Source organism: Podarcis liolepis, assembly GCF_965112155.1.
Source record: "Podarcis liolepis genome assembly, chromosome: 16".
Classification (NCBI taxonomy): Eukaryota; Metazoa; Chordata; class Lepidosauria; order Squamata; family Lacertidae; genus Podarcis; species Podarcis liolepis.
Window position 1 is genome coordinate 14,083,894 of NC_139567.1, and position 21,562 is coordinate 14,105,455.

At 46.1% G+C, this 21,562-nt stretch overlaps 1 protein-coding gene across 3 annotated transcripts in view; it reads right to left on the reverse strand.

Moving 5' to 3' along the window:
• Window positions 1–4,036: 4,036 nt before the first annotated feature.
• The window catches only part of KIRREL3 (kirre like nephrin family adhesion molecule 3), a 741,064-nt gene continuing 723,538 nt past the window's right edge, over window positions 4,037–21,562 (reverse strand). For all 3 annotated transcript variants that reach the window (XM_083480504.1, XM_083480502.1, XM_083480503.1), the window contains 2 exons: window positions 8,043–8,129; window positions 4,037–6,002 (listed from right to left, as the gene is read on the reverse strand). In XM_083480504.1, the coding sequence (XP_083336630.1) occupies window positions 5,559–6,002; window positions 8,043–8,129 (531 nt within the window). In that variant the 3' untranslated portion in view covers window positions 4,037–5,558. The remainder of the gene's footprint in view (window positions 6,003–8,042; window positions 8,130–21,562) is intronic.

Sequence of the window (21,562 nt, forward strand, 5' to 3'; positions counted from 1 at the left end):
ATATTTGAAGATGGCTATCGTATCTCCTCTCACTCTCCTCTTTTCCAGACTAAATGTACCAAACTCCCTCAACTGTTTCTCATAAGGCTTGGTTTCCAGACCCTTGATAACCTTGGTCCCCTTCCTCTGCACACCTTCCAGCCTGTCAATATCCTTTATAGACTGTGGTGCCCAGAACTGGACACAGTACTCCAGGTTTGATCTGGCCAAGGCAGAATAGAGAGGGACTATTACTTCTCTTGATCAAGATACTGTACTTCTATTGGCAGGAACGCGGGTGGTGCTGTGGTCTAAACCACTGAGCCTCTTGGGATTGCCAATCGGAACGTTGGCAGTTTGAGCTTCCTTTGCACTGTCCCAGCTTCTGCAAACCTAGCAGTTTCGAAAGCATACCAGTGCGAGTAGATACATAGGTACCACTGCAGCGGGAAAGTAAACAGCGTTTCCATGCGCTCTGGCTTCCGTCATGGTGTTCCATTGCACCAGAAGCGGTTTAGTCATGCTGGCCACATAACCTGGAAAGCTCTCTGTGGACAAACGCCAGCTCCTTCGGCCAGAAGCGAGATGAGTACCACACCCCATAGTCGCCTTTGACTGGACCTAACCATCCAGGGGTCATTTACTTCTGTTGATGCAGCCTAAAATAGCATTCACTTTTTATTGCTGCTGCAGAACACATTTTTCATCTTCAGCTTGTGGTCTGCTAAGACGCCTAGATTCTTTTCACATGTACTTATGGCAAGCCAGGTATCCCCCATCTTATATTTGTGCAGCTGGTTATTCCTGCCTAAGTGCGGAACCTTACACTTGTCTTTATTGTACCCTTGAATTTGATCTAGAATCCTCGTTGTACTTTTCTCATGGCAGTGTGCATTAGGTAAGGGCGGGGCTGTAGTTTAATGGTAGAGCACATTTCACATGCCAAACATTTACACTTTTGCACACCTTGCATGTCAAAAGTTGCTTCCAGTGTGGACCAACAGGAATTCACATGGTGCCCTCCAGATGTTGTGAATTGTGGCTCCCATCAGCCCCAGCCAGTGTGGCCAAAGGTCAGGGATGATGTGAGTTACAGTCCACAACATCTGAAGGGCATTCTACGGGCTGCCCCTGCCATAGTCAAAGAGCAGCAAGATCTCTGTTGAGTCCTACACTGCTGGAACGGCTGTGTGGACCAAGTCTGTGGCTGGGGCCAGGCCTGGTGAGTCCCTTTGGGCTCTGCCAGAGTCCTTTCCCAAAGATAATGAAACTGAAATCTGTAGCTCAGCCCCAAAGAGTGGCGAACAATATGGAACTTCAGGGTAGGCCTGGTACAAATAACAGCAGCCGTGGTCTACTCAACAGGGCTGTCCTTTCTGTTTACTTCCCTTCAGTTTTCGTCTCCCACTGATCCAGCAGTGCTGTCAGGGCAGGACTTTGGGGCAGAAGTCCAGGCCTGACCCCTACTCACAGAAAGAGCAAGCAGGTCTTGAAGCACAGCAGATGTGGGCTGGCTTATCGCATTCTGAAGTGAAGTAAATTGCCCTTTATGTCTAACCTACCTCTCAGGGTTGATGTGAGGGTGAAATGAGGATGGGGAACCACTTTGTGCACCGCTCTCTGAGCTGCATGGTGGATGCACCTGCCCTCCGTAAGACCAGTAAGTCTAAAGAGTAAAGTTGCATCACTCACTGCCCCACTGCTCTGGCCACACTGGGTCCCTAACATTTAGGGGTTGGTATGCATCAGTACAGCTTTGCCCTGGCAGGCTGTGAGGGTATGCATCTGCTGCAAAAAGTGAACATGCATCTTCTTGGTCCCTAATTTCAAAAAAACAACGAAAGGAAGAAACCCTTTGTTATTTATGCAGGCTGCATTTTTTCTTTCTTTCTTTCTTTTTGCTGAGACACCCACCCTCCCCAAAAGCTCCTCAACTGCTTCCCATGTTATCTGTGTAAGCAGTAAAAGGTGACTGTGTCCTGTGTTGAAAAGGCTGTCAGAGGACAGTCCCATTTGAAGGGCTGTCCAGCTCATGTCTGAATTAAAGATAATGAAGGGGCCTCGGATTTGCCCTCAATCAAAATAGCAGGCTGAGAAGACACACAGGTCACCTGTTTAAAGTCTTGTTCCCTTCTATGGTATTTCTATTTCTAAACTTGCGTCTATATGTATAAATTAGCACATGCAAATTTCATGCAAATCTCTGCTGTTTCTGGCTGTCCAAAAGTGGCCTCTAAAGAAAGAGCATAGCATACTGGGCAACAGGGAAGAAAATAGTATTTCATGATACACATGGTGATAATCAGCGAAATGTGATGTGCTAGATCAGGCACCATCCCCCTCCCTTCTCTCTATATATGCCGTTCTTCCAGACATTAACAAATATGTTATCCCATGCTCACACCCTGCCCCCTTCCATCAAGAGGAAGTCAACCATCAGTCACTCCAGTTTGGATGTTTGTGGACTTCCATGTCTTGTGGACAGTCAATCTGAAGATACGCATTTCGTGGACCAATCTGTTTTTCAAAGTGATTATTATTAAAAAATTTTTTAGCTTTCCTGTACCAGACAGAGTTCTCATAAAATCAAGACACACCTCCTTATCTGCTGCACATTATGTGAAAATATAAACTTGTGCACAAATAAATTGTTCAAAGGCTAAAACCCTTAGTGAACAGCTGCTAGGAAGGAGGTCAGAGATATATTATGCATCTGATTCCCCCATAGTCACCCACCTGGGTGAAAGAATGCAGCAGAGAGGACAATCATGGCACAGGTGTGACTCTTTTACCCCACCTGGGCCCTGCTCTGTTTGCTGATGCATTGCCATTGAGGAGAATCCCAGCAAGAAGACCTGCTGCTTGAGTGTTACCTGCTGGCCTGAGAAGGCCAGAACTTCCCAGAAGCCAGGTGGGTATTTTTCTGGGTTGGGGGAGCCCCTACAGGAAGTGCCAGAAGTACATCTTTGCTAGTATTATTAGTAATGCTGGGTTGTTGATTTTTATTTTTGGCTGCTACAGTGTAGATTGTTAAAGCAGATTTATGGGCCTTGTTTTGCAGGTCTTTGGGTGGCCTTTTCTCATCTCCCGGTTGGTTCTGAGTGAATATTGTCACGCTTACTGCAGTTTCAGTGATAGATATTTGGGGATCATTGTTTTGCTACTATACCCGATGGTCATTTTATAACTGTGTGTGTAAGTCGTCTAGAAACATTTTGTATTAGGCAACAGTTGGTTACCGGGTGGTACTGATAATGCCAAGGTTGCAGGTTCAATCCCTGTATGGGACAACTGCAATTGCAAGGGGTTGGACTAGATGATACTCAGGGTCCCTTCTGACTCTACAATTCCATAAAATTAATTTTATAATAATAATACTTCTGGTACATTTTGATCACCTAGCCCATGGGTAGGCAAACTAAGGCCCGAGGGCTGGATCCGGCCCAATAGCCTTCTAAATCTGGCCCATGGACGGTCTGGGAACCAGCTTTTTTTTCATGAGTAGAATGTGTGCTTCTATTTAAAATGCATCTCTGGGTTATTTGTGGGGCTTAGGAATTCGTTCATTCCCCCTCCCCCCAAAAATATAGTCTGGCCCCACACAAGGTCTGAGGGACAGTGGACCGGCCCACGGCTGAAAAATTTTGTGACCCCTGACCTAGCCACTACTTGGCATTGAATGGAGGGCACTTCCAGACTTGCCCTTGTTGGGGGTGGGATACAATCACATACTGGTAAATTCAGGTTGTACAGTTATGGTTGGTTGGGAGTCCTTGTGCAGCAAACCAACTTCCCCCAAAGATTGGACTTTTTGCATTGAGGCGAGTGATGGTGAAATGTATAGGAAAGTGTCAGACAACACTTGCTTTGATGCAATGTCACCTTAACCCCTGTGCAAACAAATCAGAATGAATGTTCAGTGAATAGGGTATCTGGAAGAGCCCTGAGACCGTGGGGCATTCTGTAGGTACCCTTCACCCGAAAAGGTGTATGTAATTTCTCTTTCGCAATGGAAACCTTCTGTTTGACAAGCTTTCAAATGAATTCACTGCAAAGGCACTTGTAACAACTCTTGTATTAATTTTCCAGTTGTGCTATTGGGGGGGAGGGGGTAAGAGAATAGGGCGGGGGGAGGAAATACACAAGCAGCAGTAAGAAAATGCTCTATGTTCACTCGCAGTAGCCCCCACGGGAAGGGCCTTCTCTGTGATTGTCACACGTCACTCAGATTATGAGCTCAGTCCTCTGTCCACCAACAGTTCCTCTGCAGCTGATCCAGACCAGAGCGTTCCTGTTGTGCGTGTCTGTCTGTGTGTCTGTCTGTCTGTCTGTGTGTTCTGCTGAGAATCCACACTTTAAAAGTTTTCAACTCCAGGTTTTGTTTTGCTTTTATAGTCCAAAGACACACTGTAATATTATGAACACTCAACACCAAACAAAAAGAAAGTAAAAAAAAAGGACGACCAGAATTAAGCAGTCAGTGCACACTAAGTTACACTAATGACTGTTCCTCTCCCCCCTCTACGGAACTTCCTTAAAAGTAAGCCAAACTCTTTGAGGTTGCTTGAAGACATTTTTTTTTTGTGTGATTGCAGTTTGCAAATGGGGCTAAGCGGCAGGAAGGGCAGTAGACTGGCAAACTTGACAGCTTTGAAGGTGTGCCGTCTCCAAAATGTCCAGTCAGGAAGTGATGTCATGGAGGAAGAGGAAGCGGAGGGGAAAGACACCAGGAGCATTGGTCACTTTCTCTTTGTGAAGTGACCAAGAACAGAGGACTTGACAGGTAGCATGTATGTCCCTCCCCATCAAGTGAAAATGGGAGAGGTAATCTTCAGAGGAATCAGGAAATACAAAATTGCTGGTCAACAGGAAGACCATGTGTTGTCTCAAAACATCCTGCAGCCAGAAGAGCTCATATTTTATGGAATGAAAGAGGGTTCTCCTGTGGTTCTCCTGTGGTGTTGAGTCTAGAACCCCAACCCTTTCCCTGAAAGAGGATGCCGTTGTTACACATATGGAAAAGCAACCAACGAAGCTTATGGGTTTTGTTCCGACCTACAGATAATCAAACGAGTTGCCTGTCTTTGGGCCTTCCGTCGCTCCCATGGCCCCCTAAGCCCAGTCTGCTGCAGGAAGAAAACAGACTTTGTTGTGCTTAAAATTAGTTTGGGTTCAGCTGCCGTAGGTTCTCCCCACCTGCTCAGTAGGGTCAACAGATCCAGGAGGGGAAGATACATGTCTCTTTGTATGGACTATTTTACCTGCAACACAGACTCCTAGTCCTAGCTCCCGTCACCTTGTGTGTTGGGCTGCACTTTCTCCTCTTAAGTGAGGAAGAGGGGAGAAAGTGCCTTGAGGCCTTATAAAGAAAAAGTCACTAGAATGCAAATAAAACCACAAAACAACCTCCACCCACCCAGAACCTGCCGACCTCAGGAGGCCCCTCCACCTTGGCTGGCGGCAGGGCTGGGTTTCAGGCTGGGAGGGGAGCTTGCCTTCTTCCAACGTCCCAGCCTGCTGCTCCTCTTCCTCCTCCTCCTCCTCCCCACCACCGCTTCCATGTCCCAGTCCCATCCTCCTCACACATGGGTCTGCATTCTCCTCTGCAGGGGCCGGGAGGGGTCTGAGTTTTGAGAGGAGGACTGGGAGTGGTGGGAAGAGGAGGCCGAGGCCTTGCTGGCCTTGTCAAACTGTACGTAGCCATCCTGCTTGCCGCTGCTGCTGACGCTGCTGTCGCACTGCGTGTCCAGGAAGGAGCTGCTGTCGCTCATGGAGCCCCGCTGGAATTCCCGCTCGCACAGCTCGATGGAGCTGCTGCCCATGCCCAAGACGAAGCGCTGGCTGTAGTCGTAGAGGCGGTTCTGCCCGCTCAGGGTCGTGTAGATGTTGGTGAAGGACATGCCCGTGGGCACGCGCTGCTTGTTGGCTGGTCTTAGGTCCGGTTGGCAGCCTGAGAGGGAGATGGTGGGAGTGGAGTGGTGGTCCTTGAAGGTGTTCACACTGTAATAACCATTAGTGGGATCCTGGAAGAAAGGGGGGGGAGAGTTATTTCTTGGCTCAGGGTGCGTGTTTTGTGTTTTAGACTTCTTGGTTTATGTTATGAACTGAAGTTCTCACCCTGGGCCAGCAGGGGATACTTTAGATAGTTATGCAAATAAGGGATCGAAAGTGACGTTCAGTGATTGGATAGTTTTAGAAAATTGTTACAGTTACGTTGTACTGGAGCTCTATATAAGCAGGCTGACTGAACCCTTCAGTTCAGTTCTGTTCAGGCCTGTGGATAAACAAGAGCTGTTTGAAGAATCGCTGTATCGTCTGATATGTTCACCCACAACTTAACAGTTTATACTGTTGGCTGCGCCTTTATTTAAGAGTACAGTCATACCTTGGAAGTCGAACGGAATCTGTTCTGCAAGTCCATTCGACTTCCAAAACGTTCGGAAACCAAAGCACGGCTTCTGATTGGCTGCAGGAAGCTCCTGCACTCAATCGGGAGCCCCGTCGGACGTTCGGCTTCCAAAAGAACGTTCGAAAATGGGAACACTCACTTCCGGGTTTCGATCATTCGGGAGGCAAGGCATTTGAGATCCAAGGTACGACTGTATTTTTTTACCCCAGCATTCAGCCAGAGTGGCTTACACACAATAAATTTAAACAAGGCAGTTCCTGGCCTGCGGACTTGCAATCTAAAAAACACAACATACAAGGGGAAAAGGACAGCAAGGGAAGTGGGAGGGGAAGGAAATTCAGGTGCAAATTCTTAAATAGTAGTACAAGTAGGAGCCATTTTAGGAGTGTCCAAATGACATGTGATCACCGACACGCAGGTACTTTTGGACCTGGAAGAGGGAAATGGTCGCCGCCTGTATTTCAAATCATGCGGGCAGGGAAGAAAGGACACCAGATATCATTGCGGCATCAGGTGATTGACAAGCAAGTGGCCCCACCCACCTGTCACACTTGGCCTGCAGGGATGGTGGTGGCAGATAATTGTTAGGATATAGTTCCGTTCCACCTTAAAAGGGAACAGGCATGACTGTTGTGTCACATGCCTGTTTACTTCCAGTACAGTCTGCTGGGAACTTCTGTTTGTATATAGCTTTTGGGTTACTGCTGTTTTGCTGGAGACGAAGGGAAGCAGATATGTTTTCCTTTGTTCTTGAACTATGCTGAATAAAATGCTGTACATTATGCTTACACATTTCTCTGTGAGAAGATTTACACACTCTGCTGATAGAGCGTGCACGGGTCTCTAAACGTATATGAGGCTCGTGTCGCTGATTGATGCTGTTCCAAAGGAGACTGGCTGCTGGCCGGTGGCTGGAGCCAGTTGGGGGCCTGCCTGATGTCCCTGTCTTCCCAGCAGTATCCCAACAACAATAATCAGTTCCCTGCCTATGTTTTAGTATATCTTATCTACAATGAGTTTTGCATTACATGGTTTTAGCAGATATGCATTGAGTTTGGCACATTGTTCCCCAACCTGCCGCTGGAGGCATTTGAGCACTGCAGTAACTACCGATTTGAATACTAAACTGGGGGGCTGTTGATGTAACCACAGGATGATGCCATCACATGCTGAACTCCTCTGGGCTGCACTCTCACCCATGTTCTCAATATGATTGAGTCTGGCTCTGTGAATTGCCCCAAATTTCACTTTAATTGCTTTGTAAAAGGTGGCAGCGCTGGTGGTTACCAGCCTCTCAAGGTATAATGAAGAAACATGGCTACCTGCTGTGATAAGTACTTGAGCTTATTGTATTGATGTTGATTCTAGTGGCGCTTCATCAGCTTAAACCGGACTTGACTTGTTTTCCTTACCGCTTGCCAGATACAGGTGACTAAGGAATCCCTGGATCTGTTAACCCCAAGGTAGCATTGTTGCCTGCATGAGTAAAGTAGTAAGTATCCTGTTGCCCAGGAAAGGAGCCCCTGTGGCCTTACAGATGTTGTCTGGACTACAAGTCCCATCAACTCTGGGCACTGTGTCCACACTGATGGGAACTGAAGTCCAGGACCATTTCCAGGGCCACATGTTTCCTACCCCTGCTGTAGTCAATTACCTTCAAATTCTGAAACTCCTTCTCTTCCTCCTTGAGCACTTCCAGCTGCTTGAGGACTGAATCCTGCTGGAACTCGCTCCTGTCCATCTGCAAACAGGAGAGGCAGATTAGCAAATACTGTTGAAGCACCCATCCATGGAATTAATCTGGGTTCGTCTTTCAGCCTGCGGCAGCAGGAACATTGTCAGATACCTCAATGGCACTGCTGGTTGTGAAATGCCTTCTTCCCTCTCACCCCCATATCCAGCATTTTTGGCAGTTTGGACAGGGAGCAGGGTAGAAAGGAGGATGGAATCATCCAGCTGCTGTCAGCAAATCTCTTTCTCCTCCTCCTCTTAGATCTGGGTTGTAGCAGAAGCTCAGTAGCGCAACTCCTCTGCTCAAAACCACCCCTTCCTAATTGAAGTGAGTGTTGAGTTTTATATGCACATATTTGCAGAGCAGGTATGGTTTGGCTCTGAGCTTTTGCAAGGGGTCACCGATTCTCACCTGCACCGGTTGAGGGGTCTGAAGTCTTTAGCACCCAACTATTCAGAGAGCTTTTGTCTCATTTCCCTCCTCTCCTGCCCCAAATTAAAGACTGCTTTCTATTTTACTTTAGACAGACGGATCCACAAGGAAGAACCCATTCTCCCAGCCTCATTAGTTTTTCTGCAAAGGATGCTTCTGATTGGGGGCAAAGTACAAGTTAATTAGAATATGGCTTTAATTACCCTTCTTTCAGGAAGGTGGGATGCACGAGATCTGAATAGTTATCAGCCAATTTCTCTGTTGCCTTTTATCTCCTCTAGATATTGATCTCTTCTCTTCAGCATTCCCATTTTTCTCTTTGCCACTGAAGTCTGGGGCTTCTGGTGGAATTACCGCTGCTGAATGCAGAGGCTAATCACAATTCTAAATCTACAATACAGTCCTGATTGTTGCTTGGCGTCTAGCTTTTCCTTTCCTTTCTTTTCCTTTTTTTTAAAAAAAAGCTTGGCAAATGGTGGCAGAAATCCTTCCCCTGCAGCAGTTTCTCTTGATCTGTCAGAAAGTCTTTGATACAGCTATTTAATGCAATAAATTAAGGCACCTGTTTTTTTTGTTTTGCTCGGAGGTGGAAAAAAAAATGCTGGTAGCATCAATTGATTCAATAGAATAAATACATGTGTCAAAAGTATTAAATCTGGGGCGGGGGAGAAAAGAGAACACACCAGCCAAAATGAGCAATGTGGCCTCTCTGTGGGCTGAATTTCCAGTTGCACTGCAGTCCTGGCCTCTCAGTTTAAAAGGATAGGGGTAAGGGAATTTGCAACCTGCATTGTGTGTGCATATGCAGAGAGAGATCTCTAGGCTGCTAATTTTGAGGGTCACGAAAGGGCTGTAAATTGTTAGTTATTTAATTCAACACTATCTTACTGCCAGGGAGTAGGGAGAGGGGCTTGTGGAATTTTCTGCACCAGCTGTGGTTGGCCCTGGATACACTATAACCTGGCCTGGGATTAGGGTTGGACGGATCTGTCAGTTTTGGTTCTCTCAGTTTCCCATTTCCCTCCCATTTTAAATTGAGCTCTCCACATTTCAGCAGCAATTTGGGGATTTTTTAAAATAAAATTTGACAGCATTTCGGTGTGAATTTTCTCCAATAAACCTATTTTTGCATGCAATTTGACTCAGTGTACACATTTTTTGTTGCTATTTTCATTAATATGTGCATTTTGATGCACACTAACCATTGTACAGTAGTACTTTGGTTCTTGAACGTAATCCATTCCGGAAGTCTGTTCGACTTCTGAAACGTTCGAAAACCAAGGCGCAGCTTCCGATTGGTGCAGGCGCCCTGGAAACAATAGCCGACAACTGCATTGGACGTTCGGCATCTAAAAAACGCTTGAAAACCAGAACACTTCTGGGTTTTCTATGTTCGGGAGCCAAAATGTTCAAGTACCAAGGTGTTCAAGAACCAAGGTATATGCATTTTTATGCATGTTACTTGCTGGGTAACTGCACTGCAAAATGTGGAGATATGCAGATTTTGAAGGAAGCTGTTTTTTGGGGGGAGGGGATTGTTTTATAAAGTGTGAATTTGATAGATTTGTGTTTAAATGTAAACTTCATTGAATTTATCCCCCATCCCCCCCAGCCCAGCCCCCCCCCTCTCTCTCTCTCTGTGTGTGTGTGTATGTGTATTGGCATTGGCCATTTGATGCTGTCTCAGGCAGTACCCAGGTGACTACAATCTAAGGGGTTGTATCTGATGCTAGTCCTACTCAGAGTAGAGCCACTGAAGTTAATGAACATTATTAACATAGGTTCCTTAATTTCAGTGGGACTATTCTGAGTAGAATTTCGTTGGATACTACCCTGTGCCTTTAAATAGCTTGTGGTTTCCTTGTTAATCCTGAAGAATGTCATTTTGGTTCCTTTGTAAAAGGGCTGATGATAGTCAATCCCCTGCTGTCTTTGCAATTCAGATCCCAAAGCAGGGAAGGGGAATGTTTTTGTGTTTTTGAGGGGACCACATTCTGGCAGTGGGCTATCTCTCCTTTCAGCCAGCCTAGTGATGCTCAGGACTGAATCTGAGATCTTCTGCATGCAAAACATGTACTATGTCTATGAGCTGTGGTCCCGTCTTAAAACTTAATTGTGTTGAAGTCAGCAGCTCTGCGTGCTCAGGTTCAAGCCTACAGTAAATCTTGGGCTGATCACTTGAGGAATGAGAAGCAGGGATTTAACCCTTGTGCCACCACCATCCAACACTAGGAGGTGCTGTAGTGTGGGTTAGGAAGTCCACTCAGTGGTGGCTGTTGCTCCATGGAACTGATGGGGTGTAAGGCAGGGAGACCAACAGTAGGTGGAGCCAGAGCCTATGAGAGACAGAACCATCTCCTGATTGGTTGTAAGAAGGCAGGCTGGTGGGGATTGGTTTAGCGTAGATTAAGGTGGCTGGGGCAGTGCCTGATTTGCCTGAATGGATCTGCCTCCATTGAGTCCACTGCTTCAGAGCTCATCCCAGCCTAGGTGGTCTTCGGCAAGGACTTATCTTTGTGGCTCCAGACAGTAGTTTTGAAAGCTTCTCTTCCTTTTGGAAGCTGAAGTGAACAAGCATGTATGCAATTTTCACACAAGGCAATGTACTTGGGCACACTCCCCACTCCCTTCACTTTCAGTAAGCTTATCTCTCTGCACATCCATCTCTGGAGCAGTTCTGAGATGTAAATAGTGGCATTAATCAGCAGGTGGCAGTATAACCATATCAGCTCAACACACTGTGTGTATGTTAGAGAGCTGGTTAGCTCCAGAAAAGCACAGTTGTTCACAAAGGAAAAGCCACATGAGTTAATTTATAATTCTAGAATTAAGCCATTCATTAGTGTGACCTTTAATAAAGTTTACACTGCGGTTTAGTTCAATATGATCTCACTCCAGCAACTAACAGCTGGAGGCTCATTCCCCCCTCCTTTCCTTTATACTCTCTTCCATTTCCACCTATTCCCCAGACCTGCCCCTTAAATTCAGTGGGTTGATATAGGTATATATATTTTTAAAGCCCCGCTGGGTGCAAAAGAGGGTCTTCCTCTCAGCTGATCTGCCTTAGCAACCTGATACACCTTGAGGGTTTGGGCACGGCAATTAGAAGACTTGATTTTAGTACGGACAGGGGAGACTGGATAAATCAAAGACAATGGAACTGTGATTCCCCCTTCACCTATTAACTATGGAGCACATGGCTTATGGAATAAGTGCTATGTATTATCTTGCATACTAGTAGCAAATCCATTCTCTGAGTGTCAGTACGTGACTCAGCCAAACCAGCACTATCCACAGGCTAAAGGGAGGTATCAACAGGCTCAGAAGATGGGCAGCTGGGAGTGCATCTTGCTGCAGCAAAGGAGCAACCAAGAGCCCACTTTGAGCTGCCAACTGTCCCTTGGAAGCCTTTCCCCACCCACCCCTGATGTGGTTCAGTGTGGTACCTGAATTTCAAGCCTTGTGCAAAGCTCTGTAAGTGTATACAGTCATACCTCGGGTTACAGACGCTTCAGGCTGCGCATTTCAGGATACGGACGTGCCAAAACCTGGAAGTACTGGATTGGGTTACTTTCGGGTTTTGGCACTCACACATGCACAGAAGCACTAAATTGCGCTTTGCACATGCGCAGAAGACCAAATCACAACAGACGGGATGCAGACGCTGCGGGTTGAGAACGTGCCTCCAGCACAGATCACGTTCACAACCCAAGCGTCCACTGTATTCTGAAAAGGATTGCAATGGGAAAGCTCTGAATTAAAGAAGGTGGACGCACGTGTGAATTTGGAGAGCAGGGACAAAAGCTAATGTTGTTAATAATAATAATAGGACTTCTGGATGCACAGAGGAATAAAATGTGTGTGTGTACACGCTCAGGTTTAGTTACTATCTACATTAGTGCTCAAATAGTGGGGAAAGCTGGTGTGTGTGTGTATTTCCCTTAACGTTACTGATGAGCCTTACCCTGATTCTCCACAATTTTGGTCAAATTGTCACACACACACACACACACACACACACAGCTGCTTTGAGAGGAAGAGCACAATATATATTTACTAAGTAAAAACAATAAATTCATAGTGAAAGGATTTGTTGTAAAACAGGGTAAGGGAAGGAACAAAATAAAAATTCGGGGACATGGATACAGTGTAGTATCTTGATGAAACCACAGAAAAGAACAGCAGTAGAGAGTTCTTCCTGTTCTACACAGATGCATTATGGGAGAAATGAGGGAATCCATTCAAGTCTCTGAAACTTAGTCCACTGATAACTAAGCATGTGGCTGGTTAAGCTAAGAATGTGACTGACAACTCAGATGCCTTCCAGCCTCTTGGCCTGCAGCTTTGGGACGATGAATCATGTTAGAAAGGATCCACTGCAGCCTCAGATCACAGCTGGGTGTGCCATACATAACAAAGCACACTCTTGGGAAACTTTGCTTTGAGGAACACATGCAGAGTCCAGGGCCATACTGGTGGAGCTCTCACTTGAATCTGTTCACAGCAAGCAAACTCCAGTCTCAATTAGCAAAACCACAATGGCAACAATGCAAAATGGATTCAAAAGGTGACATGACCTGGCAGGATTAGCAAGTATCAGGGAAATGCAGCCAACCTCTTCTTACTCTCTTGCCAAAATACTTGAAATTGGCAGACTTCTTCCTTAGGCACCGAGTTTGTTGCACACAGACCCTGCCTTCTAGAATCATGGGGAGCTGTGTTCTACTGAGTCAGATCACAGATCCAATTGTATACAATGACCAACAGTGACTTTCTATATTTCAAGCGGAGTTTCTCTTGGTCCACCTGGTGATGCTGGCGATTGGACTTGAGACCACTGGTCAATGTCCCTTCCTGGCTTAAGGGGAATATTGATTTGATCAATGCCCTTTGTTCCCTTGCTTCAGGACCTCCTAGGATCTGTCCTGTCGCTCAGGGCCATGACAAGGCTATGAGTGGCCATCCTTGAATCTAAAGTGGTGCATCCATCTCAAGGCCACTGAAATCAGCAGCTTGAGCTGGAGAACTTGAAGTGCAGCAAGCATCAGCCCATTTTAGCGGGCAAAGGCAGAAGTCCTGACTCACTGCTATGATCATGCTATTTATACCATGTCTGGCCAATCCAGATGCTCCATACTGCCAGCCAATTACAGAGGGCAATGTTGGCCACCCCTATAATCCCTCCGTGCCTGAGCGTGCTGTGTGCCTGCAGCCCATAGCACCTCGCTAGGTTTCCTTCCCATCCCAGAGTTCAAGCCCAGAGATCCTGAAACTACACATGTTTATTTAGGAATAGATGTAGGTGCCTTATATCAGGCAATGACATTTGTCCATCGAGACCAAATCTGCTGTAACAGGGGCATGGCAGTTCCATACAGGGAACTCCGTCACCCACCTGATAACTTAAAATGCCTTTTCCTGGTTGTGATTGTGATGTACCTGCAAAATCCTATGAGCTGAATTGCTGCCTGTGCTGCTTTCTCATGAGGAAACTAACCAGGCGGTTTGTGGGCAAGTGGGTCAGGTAAGCAAAACCAGGAAGAGGAATCTTATTGCTACATGTCACACTGCTGACAAAAGCATCGATTTTGCTATTTAGATGTTGGTGAGATTTAATGAAAAGCATAAAATGGAAAGTGCTTGGCTAGATTATCCCCGTGAACAGAATACTCATCAGGAAGCACTCAAAGCACATGTTTGGAAGAAGGGTGTCAAAAAGAATGGGAGAGTTTTGGCCCAGCAGTCAACATGGAACTGGTCTACTGGCCAGGATGGTAAAAGGGACTAAGAAGTAAAGCCTTTTGTAGCATCAAGGGAACGGGAAGGTGTTGAGAGTGTTTTGCAGAATGGGGTGAGGAACAGGTTAGAGAGATTTATTGACTGATATTTTCTGAAAAGGCCTTCTCTAGTGCTTTAACCTCTAAGCACCTGACAGTAACGCATCTCAATAATAATAAAAAATTGCTGCAGTCATAATAAAACACCTAAAATCAGCATTAAATGGTTTTTAGCTTTGTATAAGTTATCACTGGCAGTTCCCTCGCTGCGAGAAGCCAAGTTACAGGGAACCAGGCAGAGGGCCTTCTCGGTAGTGGCGCCTGCCCTGTGGAACGCCCTCCCACCAGATGTCAAAGAGAAAAACAACTACCAAACTTTTAGAAGACATCTGAAGGCAGCCCTGTTTAGGGAAGCTTTGAATGTTTGACAGACTACAGTCATACCTCGGGTTGAATACACTTTGAGTTGAGCATGTTCGAGTTGTGCTCTGCGGCAACCCGGAAGTAACGGAGCACGTTACTTCCAGGTTTCGCTGCTCGCGCATGCGCAGACACTCAAAATGACATCACGTGCATGCGCAGAAGCAGCGAAAAGCTCTGGAACGGATCCCGTTCATATCTAGAGGTACCACTGTATTGTATTTTAATATTTTGTTGGAAGCCACCCAGAGTGGCTGGGAAAACCCAGCCAGATGGGTGGGGTGTAAATAGCAAATTATTATATCTATCTATCTATCTATCTATCTATCTATCTATCTATCTATCTATGACAGCCTTCATGGTTCTTCATGGTTCTAAAAGGAGATGATAATAAAGTCTGCATTGGCAAAGTGGAATGCCCTTAATAGAGTTGGCCGTGTGTTAATGATCTAGCTGGGAGTCCTGCGTTGAGATTCTTGCATTGCAGGGGGTTGGACTGGGTGGTCCTCAGATTCCCTTCTGACTCTGCAGTTCTATGATTCTGTGGAAACATGGCTCTCTTGTTGTGTATGGACCCCAAGGACAACCTTGTCCTGTTAGCTGTCAGGTAAGGGATGTGCCTCCCTCTCTGGGCACCTGCTTCTGTATATAATGCAAACTCTTCTCCTGGACTCATTGGCTCTCCCTTCCTGGCCGCCATATGGCCAAAGATTCCAATATGCTTTTGAGCTTTGGTTACGCTGCTGTCAACACAGATGGCTGGCGATAAAGCTACCCACAGACCTGTTAAAGTTGAGTAGCTGCCATTAACTTATTGCCAGGACCGTTGAATTCAAGGGCATGTCCAGATTTTGTGGGGAAGTGGAGGTGGAGGGAAAACAAGACAAATGGCTCCTAATTCCTTCTGGCACCGTCGCTCGCCAGCAAACAATGTCAGACTGGGAAGCGAGTGGTGGCCGAGTTGGGGATTAAGCCAGAGAGCCACTCTGTGGCTCAAACTCAGCAACCAAGTAGGGATTGTTTTGTTTTGGAAACTGCCGCTGCCTACCCCCCCCCCCCGTTCCTGGAGCAAACAAGGTCTTTGCTAATCAATTTAGCCAGTGTCCTCGAGTTACACCATGGCACAAGCTGGTGTTGTGAAGCCTGATGATCATACAAACTTCCACCATTGGAAGGCAGCAGTTGGCTGTTTTTAGAGAGGTTGACTGCTGCTGCTGGCTGTTTTGTAGTAACAACAACACTCACTGTGTGCTCCAAGTGCCTTGCCTTGCATTTATTAGCTCAGCAAACATTAAAAATAACTCTGTAAGAGAGGGGATAATCATCCTTACAGACTCTCTCTCTCTCTCTCTCTCTCTCTCTCTCTCTCTCTCTCTCTCTCTCACACACACACACACACACCCCTATGCAGGACATATGGGCAGGACACAACCCAAATATGCAGGATGTAACCAAAATGTGCAGCCAGAAAAGTGCACCACAAGCGATACCTGCAATAAAATGTTGTAGCGCCAAGTGCTCCTGTTCCCTCTACCAGCCAGCCTCCACCATACTCTGACAGATTCAAGCTCCCCGCTCCCTCTTCCTTGTGTGGGTTGAAATGTTTGAGATGGGGTGGGGAAGGAGCACAATTCATCCTTGCGTGTGAGTACTGGGTGGGAGACAGCAACCTGGGTGTGACTGACAGGTGGCAATCTGTATTATTTTATACAGTTCTGTCAGTGGATGGTATCATTGTTGTCTTGGTGTTTTTGTCATATATTTCAGGTTGAGTAGAAAGATTGATTGGTGATGTAGTGGGAGATAATTGGAACTCCTGGGTGGGATGGTGTGTTTGTGTGTACTGATGAATGCATGTGAGGTGTGGGAGTAGAATGGGTTGAGTGATATGGAACAAGCAGTTCGTACTGTGGTTTTGTGTAACTGTAAGGCAGAATTTGGGTGGGATGTCTTTGCGTTAGTGGGATGAGTGTTGTATAGTGAGGGTCAGGATGTGCCTTGCAAGAGGCGGGGTGAAGAGGGAAAGGATCTCTGATGCTAAAAGATGTTTCAAAATGTGCTGCTATGTTTTCGTTTGGGTTTTTAAAAGTTGTTTTATGCATTATGTTGTAGTTTTCTTTTATACTGCATTGTATTTTATTATACAGTAGTTTCTCTGTTGGAGATTATGCATACTGGCTGGAGAATGAACAAAATACAGTTAATATAAACACATTACTTACGTATATTGACCAGGAGATGTGCCCAATTCCTTCTTTACAGAAGGATTCTGGACATATACTTCCTGAAGCCTGGTGAGTGTGCACAGTGGCTGGTTATTATGCACATTAACTACTCAATAAGTGAAATAAGTGATGCTCAGGACTCGGCCACTTTGAAAAAAGCCACTGTTTCTTGTTCCATCAAAACAAAACAAAACAAAACTTTATGTGAGTGTGTGTTAACTGGGCACTTGGACTTTCACTGTGGTTTCCAGTACAGCAGCAAAAGTCACACCCTAAACTTGGCAAAAATGCTGGGGTGGCCCATCCTGCAAGCATTTAAAACCTGGTCTTGGTTCCACTTCTACATGCACTACTTTAGCATCCTGTCTGGCAAATTCCCATTACAATCAGGCACATTTAAGTCAAGCGTTTAATGGGCAATTGCAGTTGTTAATGTGTCAGCAGTGCAGCTGAGGTGATACCTTTTCATTCTCCACGTTGCATTTTTAGAGTTAGGTAACAAATTGAAAACTTTCTGCAATTCGCATAATCATGCCCTTTGACATTTTTTAAAAAACAATCATTTACATCAAACACTGACTGAGTGTCCTGATGGTGGTCACTGTATAGTTGTGGCTGGATCTATGATGCTAGTTCTGACCTGCAAGGATGGAAGGCTTCCTATCAGCAAAGTGACATGTAGAGGTAGCCTGTTCAATAAAGAAGCAGGAGCAGCTCATTTTTTCATAACAAAGTGAGAGGCTCAAGCATTCTTAAGCTAAAACTGGTGTGGAGCCTCAGGTCCAGAGGCCAGATGTGCCTCTAACTGGCCCTTGGGACTCCCTTCAGGGGAAACCACACCCTTTCTATCCAGACCACACCTCTCACCAGATTTGCTTCATACTCTCTGAGGTTTTCTGTTTACCTGGAAGGTATCATTGATTTGTGATAATGACTCTTGTTGCCTAGATGGAGGATAGGCTGTGTGTGTGTGTGCGCGTGTGCGTGCGTGTGCGTGCGTGTGCGTGTGTGCATAGGAACTAGCCTACAGTACAAAGGTAAAAGTTGCACTTGTTGCTCTACACAGTGATGCTCATGGTACTACTAGGCTCACATTGATCATAGCTCCCCACACAAATACCAACCAGCTTTCTATTGCACAGCCTGCTCCATTCTCTGCTGTTGGTTTAAACATGAAATATGTTGTGCACCAGTCACTGATCCTTCTCATCTCCTCTCCCTTCTTTTTCTCTCTCCCCACAAATTTGCAATAACTGTGGGGAAGCTTCTTAGAACACTTCCCACAGCTCCAAATGAGCAGTGTTTTGATCTAGAACACAGTTGATGGCTATCCAGGGTCGCTTTGGGTCATGTGAGATGATAAGGTTTCTGAAAAGATCCAGGCTATTAATGTGATTACTAGCATCTGCTGGGAAGATCCAGCTTTCCCAAAGAGGTAGACTTTCAGTGAGTGACAGCCTGATCCAAAGTAATTTCAGGACCTGGCACCTGAGGCTTGTAAAGGATGGCAAGATATGCAGTGTCAAAGGGAGGGGGTGAAGTTGGAGTCAATCCACTTTAACTGCACAAGATTATGAGGCAGACAGGCAGAGAATTCATTGACAAAGGCGGAAAGGATGAAATTAATTACAGCTCTAAAATCAATAAAGACTTGATCTCTTTCTCTCTGGTTTTTTTAAAAGTTCTTGACAATGAAAGTGAAAGAAAAATGGTGGGGTGAAAAGGACATAACACAGACTTGGGGTGTGTGTTGTGTGCAGGCATGGATGGTATTGCATGCGTGTTACGTGCATGTACAGTACACACACATGTATGGCACAAAGCAGAGTCTTTCAAAACGGGGGGAAATGGCAAAGATCAAGCTCTGACTTCCACAGTCAGAAGGAAAGAGAGGAGGTATATGAGAAGAGGAGACAGAAATTATCATCCCATCCTAAATATGAGAGTAGTTCTGTTGATGTGGAACAGCTCACCCTATTGTAACAGCAGCTTAATGTATTTCATCTGGCTTTAAGGCCCACATGCTTCCAAGCACAGCTTCACAATAATAAGGGCTAGAATAAGGGCTGTTGTTGTTTTTTTCATGTACAAAGGCTGAGATTTTCTGGAATCTGCTCCTCAGCAGTCAGTGGCGTTGACCTCCCAACAACTGAGCCACTGCTGCTTACCAGGAAGGAGAGGGATGAAGCAGCAGGGAGGTCAGTGCAGTACAAATGCACTGGCAGAGCCAGCTCCTGCCTCTGCCTCAGCCCCACACCAACCTCCCTACTGGCTCCCCACTTCTTCCTAGTAAGCAGCACCAATTCAGCTGCTGGGAGCACTGCTGTCCACTACTGCTGCTCCTGAAGTCACATCCTGCACTTTTACAAATTGCAAAATATGCACACAACCCAGTTACCAGAGGTCTGGTGAGTGTTCGTTTCTGATTTAGCTGGTGTTCTGTCTGCCATACTTCATTTGCAACTTATGCTACACCTAGGGATTTGAGATAAATTTGATTTCGTTTGCACTTAAAAGCAAACCTACCGAATTTGCACTTTCTGAAACAATGTGTGGAAAAACACACTCCCTGGAAAGTGTGTGTTTGTTTGTTTGTTTATGCATTTTAAACCCAGCTTTCTTCTGAGGAGCACAAGGTGGCATGCATGGTTCTTCTCCCTCTTTCCATTTTATTCTTACAATGACCCTGTGCATGGTAGGGTTAGGCTAAGAGACAGTAACTGGTCCATGGTCACCTGGCAAGCTTCAAGGTTAGTAGGGACTTGAACCCTCATCTCCCAAGTTCAATACTGTAACCACTACACTATACTGGCTGTCTTGGTGTTACTGCATGATGCTTTTGAATTATGGTGCTGGAGGAGACTCTTGAGAGTCCCACGGACTGCAAGAAGATCAAACCTATCCATTCTGAAGGAAATCAGCCCTGGGTGCTCACTGGAAGGACAGATCGTGAAGCTGAGACTCCAATACTTTGGCCACCTCATGAGAAGAGAAGACTCCCTGGAAAAGACCCTGATGTTGGGAAAGATTGAGGGCACAAGGAGAAGGGGCCGACAGAGGACGAGATGGTTGGACAGTGTTCTCGAAGCTACCAGCATGAGTTTTACCAAACTACAGGAGGCAGTGGAAGACAGGAGTGCCTGGCGTGCTCTGGTCCATGGAGTCACGAAGAGTTGGACACGACTAAATGGCTAAACAACAACAACAACAAACTACATCACCAGGGTCATCTTAAGCATATCCGGCACCATGGTGCAAAGATCCTTCCGGTGCCCCCCCCCATTTCCCAGAGTTGTCGACCTTTTCCCAAGCCTCTGCAGGGATCGCTCTCTTCCCGCGGAGGCTTGGGAGGCAAGCTGCATGCCCACCAGCCACATGGTTGATGGAGCACAGCTGGCAGGCGTGCAGGCAAAGGGGAAGCTGCCAGCAAAGCCATTCAGCTCCTCCCTCGCTGGGGCACCCCTGAGAGGCTAGTGCCCTGGCACAACAAGACAGTAAGCCCAATAGGAAAGACAGCTCTGTACATCACCCTGGGACTGCTTCTTGCATTTTCAGCCCTCCCTGCAGCTCCAGTTCCTTCTCAGCATGCCACATCTGGAGTTTGCTGAGCTTATGATACCCCTGAATCTGCTTGGTCAGACCACTCAGACTCTGACCTTTGTCTGCAGATCACTGCCACTTTCCCAGCTTACTTGTCCATGGACCCTGGAAACTGGATCTCTTGACCCCAGATTTTGCTGGTCTTGCTGTGACTGACTCCTCCTAATGTAGAGATGAGGAACTGGATCCATCCAGTGAGACCTACTCCACCTCTTGCAGGCCAAGTTTGACAGGTGGGTGGGGACTCCCAACTGTCAATCACCAGATGACACAGTAATTTCACATGGCTTGATTTTGCCCACACAGATTTGGCTGATCATTTGGGCTTGCAAAGCACTGTGCAGGATGCTGTGCGAAGCTCTGGTAGCCAGCTGGATCCCCACCCATAGTGGGCAGAACATTGTAAGCTGCTTTACTCCAAGGTTAGATGGCTGTCCATTGATTCCAGTATAGTCTACTCTAACTAGCAGCAGATCTCCATGGTCTCAAAGGTCTTCCCTCCTTCTTATTTGGCACTGGATCATTTGAACTGGCAATACCAGGGATCTTTTGCATGCTCCTAGCATGTCCTTTCCCACGGAGCGATGAACTGCCCCAGGAACCTATAAGTACCTCTTTATACAATTGTAGTGCAATTAAATACTTTAGGTAAAATATATATAAATATAATAAGGGAGGGAGGCTGACTTGAACAAATATGACTTGCATTTCAAGCAGGCAGCCTGAGCAGTAAGACTGCATCTAGGTGTGCTAACTATTAATTAGGAAAAGGGTTTGAGAACCGTCGTGCTGATTGCAAAAGCAGTGGAGAGGAATGAGCATGTGATACTGTTTTTTAAAAAAAATGAAGAAAAAGGGATCCTGGCAGTGTTTATCCAATAGGACCTCAATAGTGGAAAACATTAAGAGAAGTTTCCTAGGGGACAAAGAAAACATTAGCAACGGGCGACCCATCGTGTTGGGAAGGAGCAAATTACATAGCACAAAC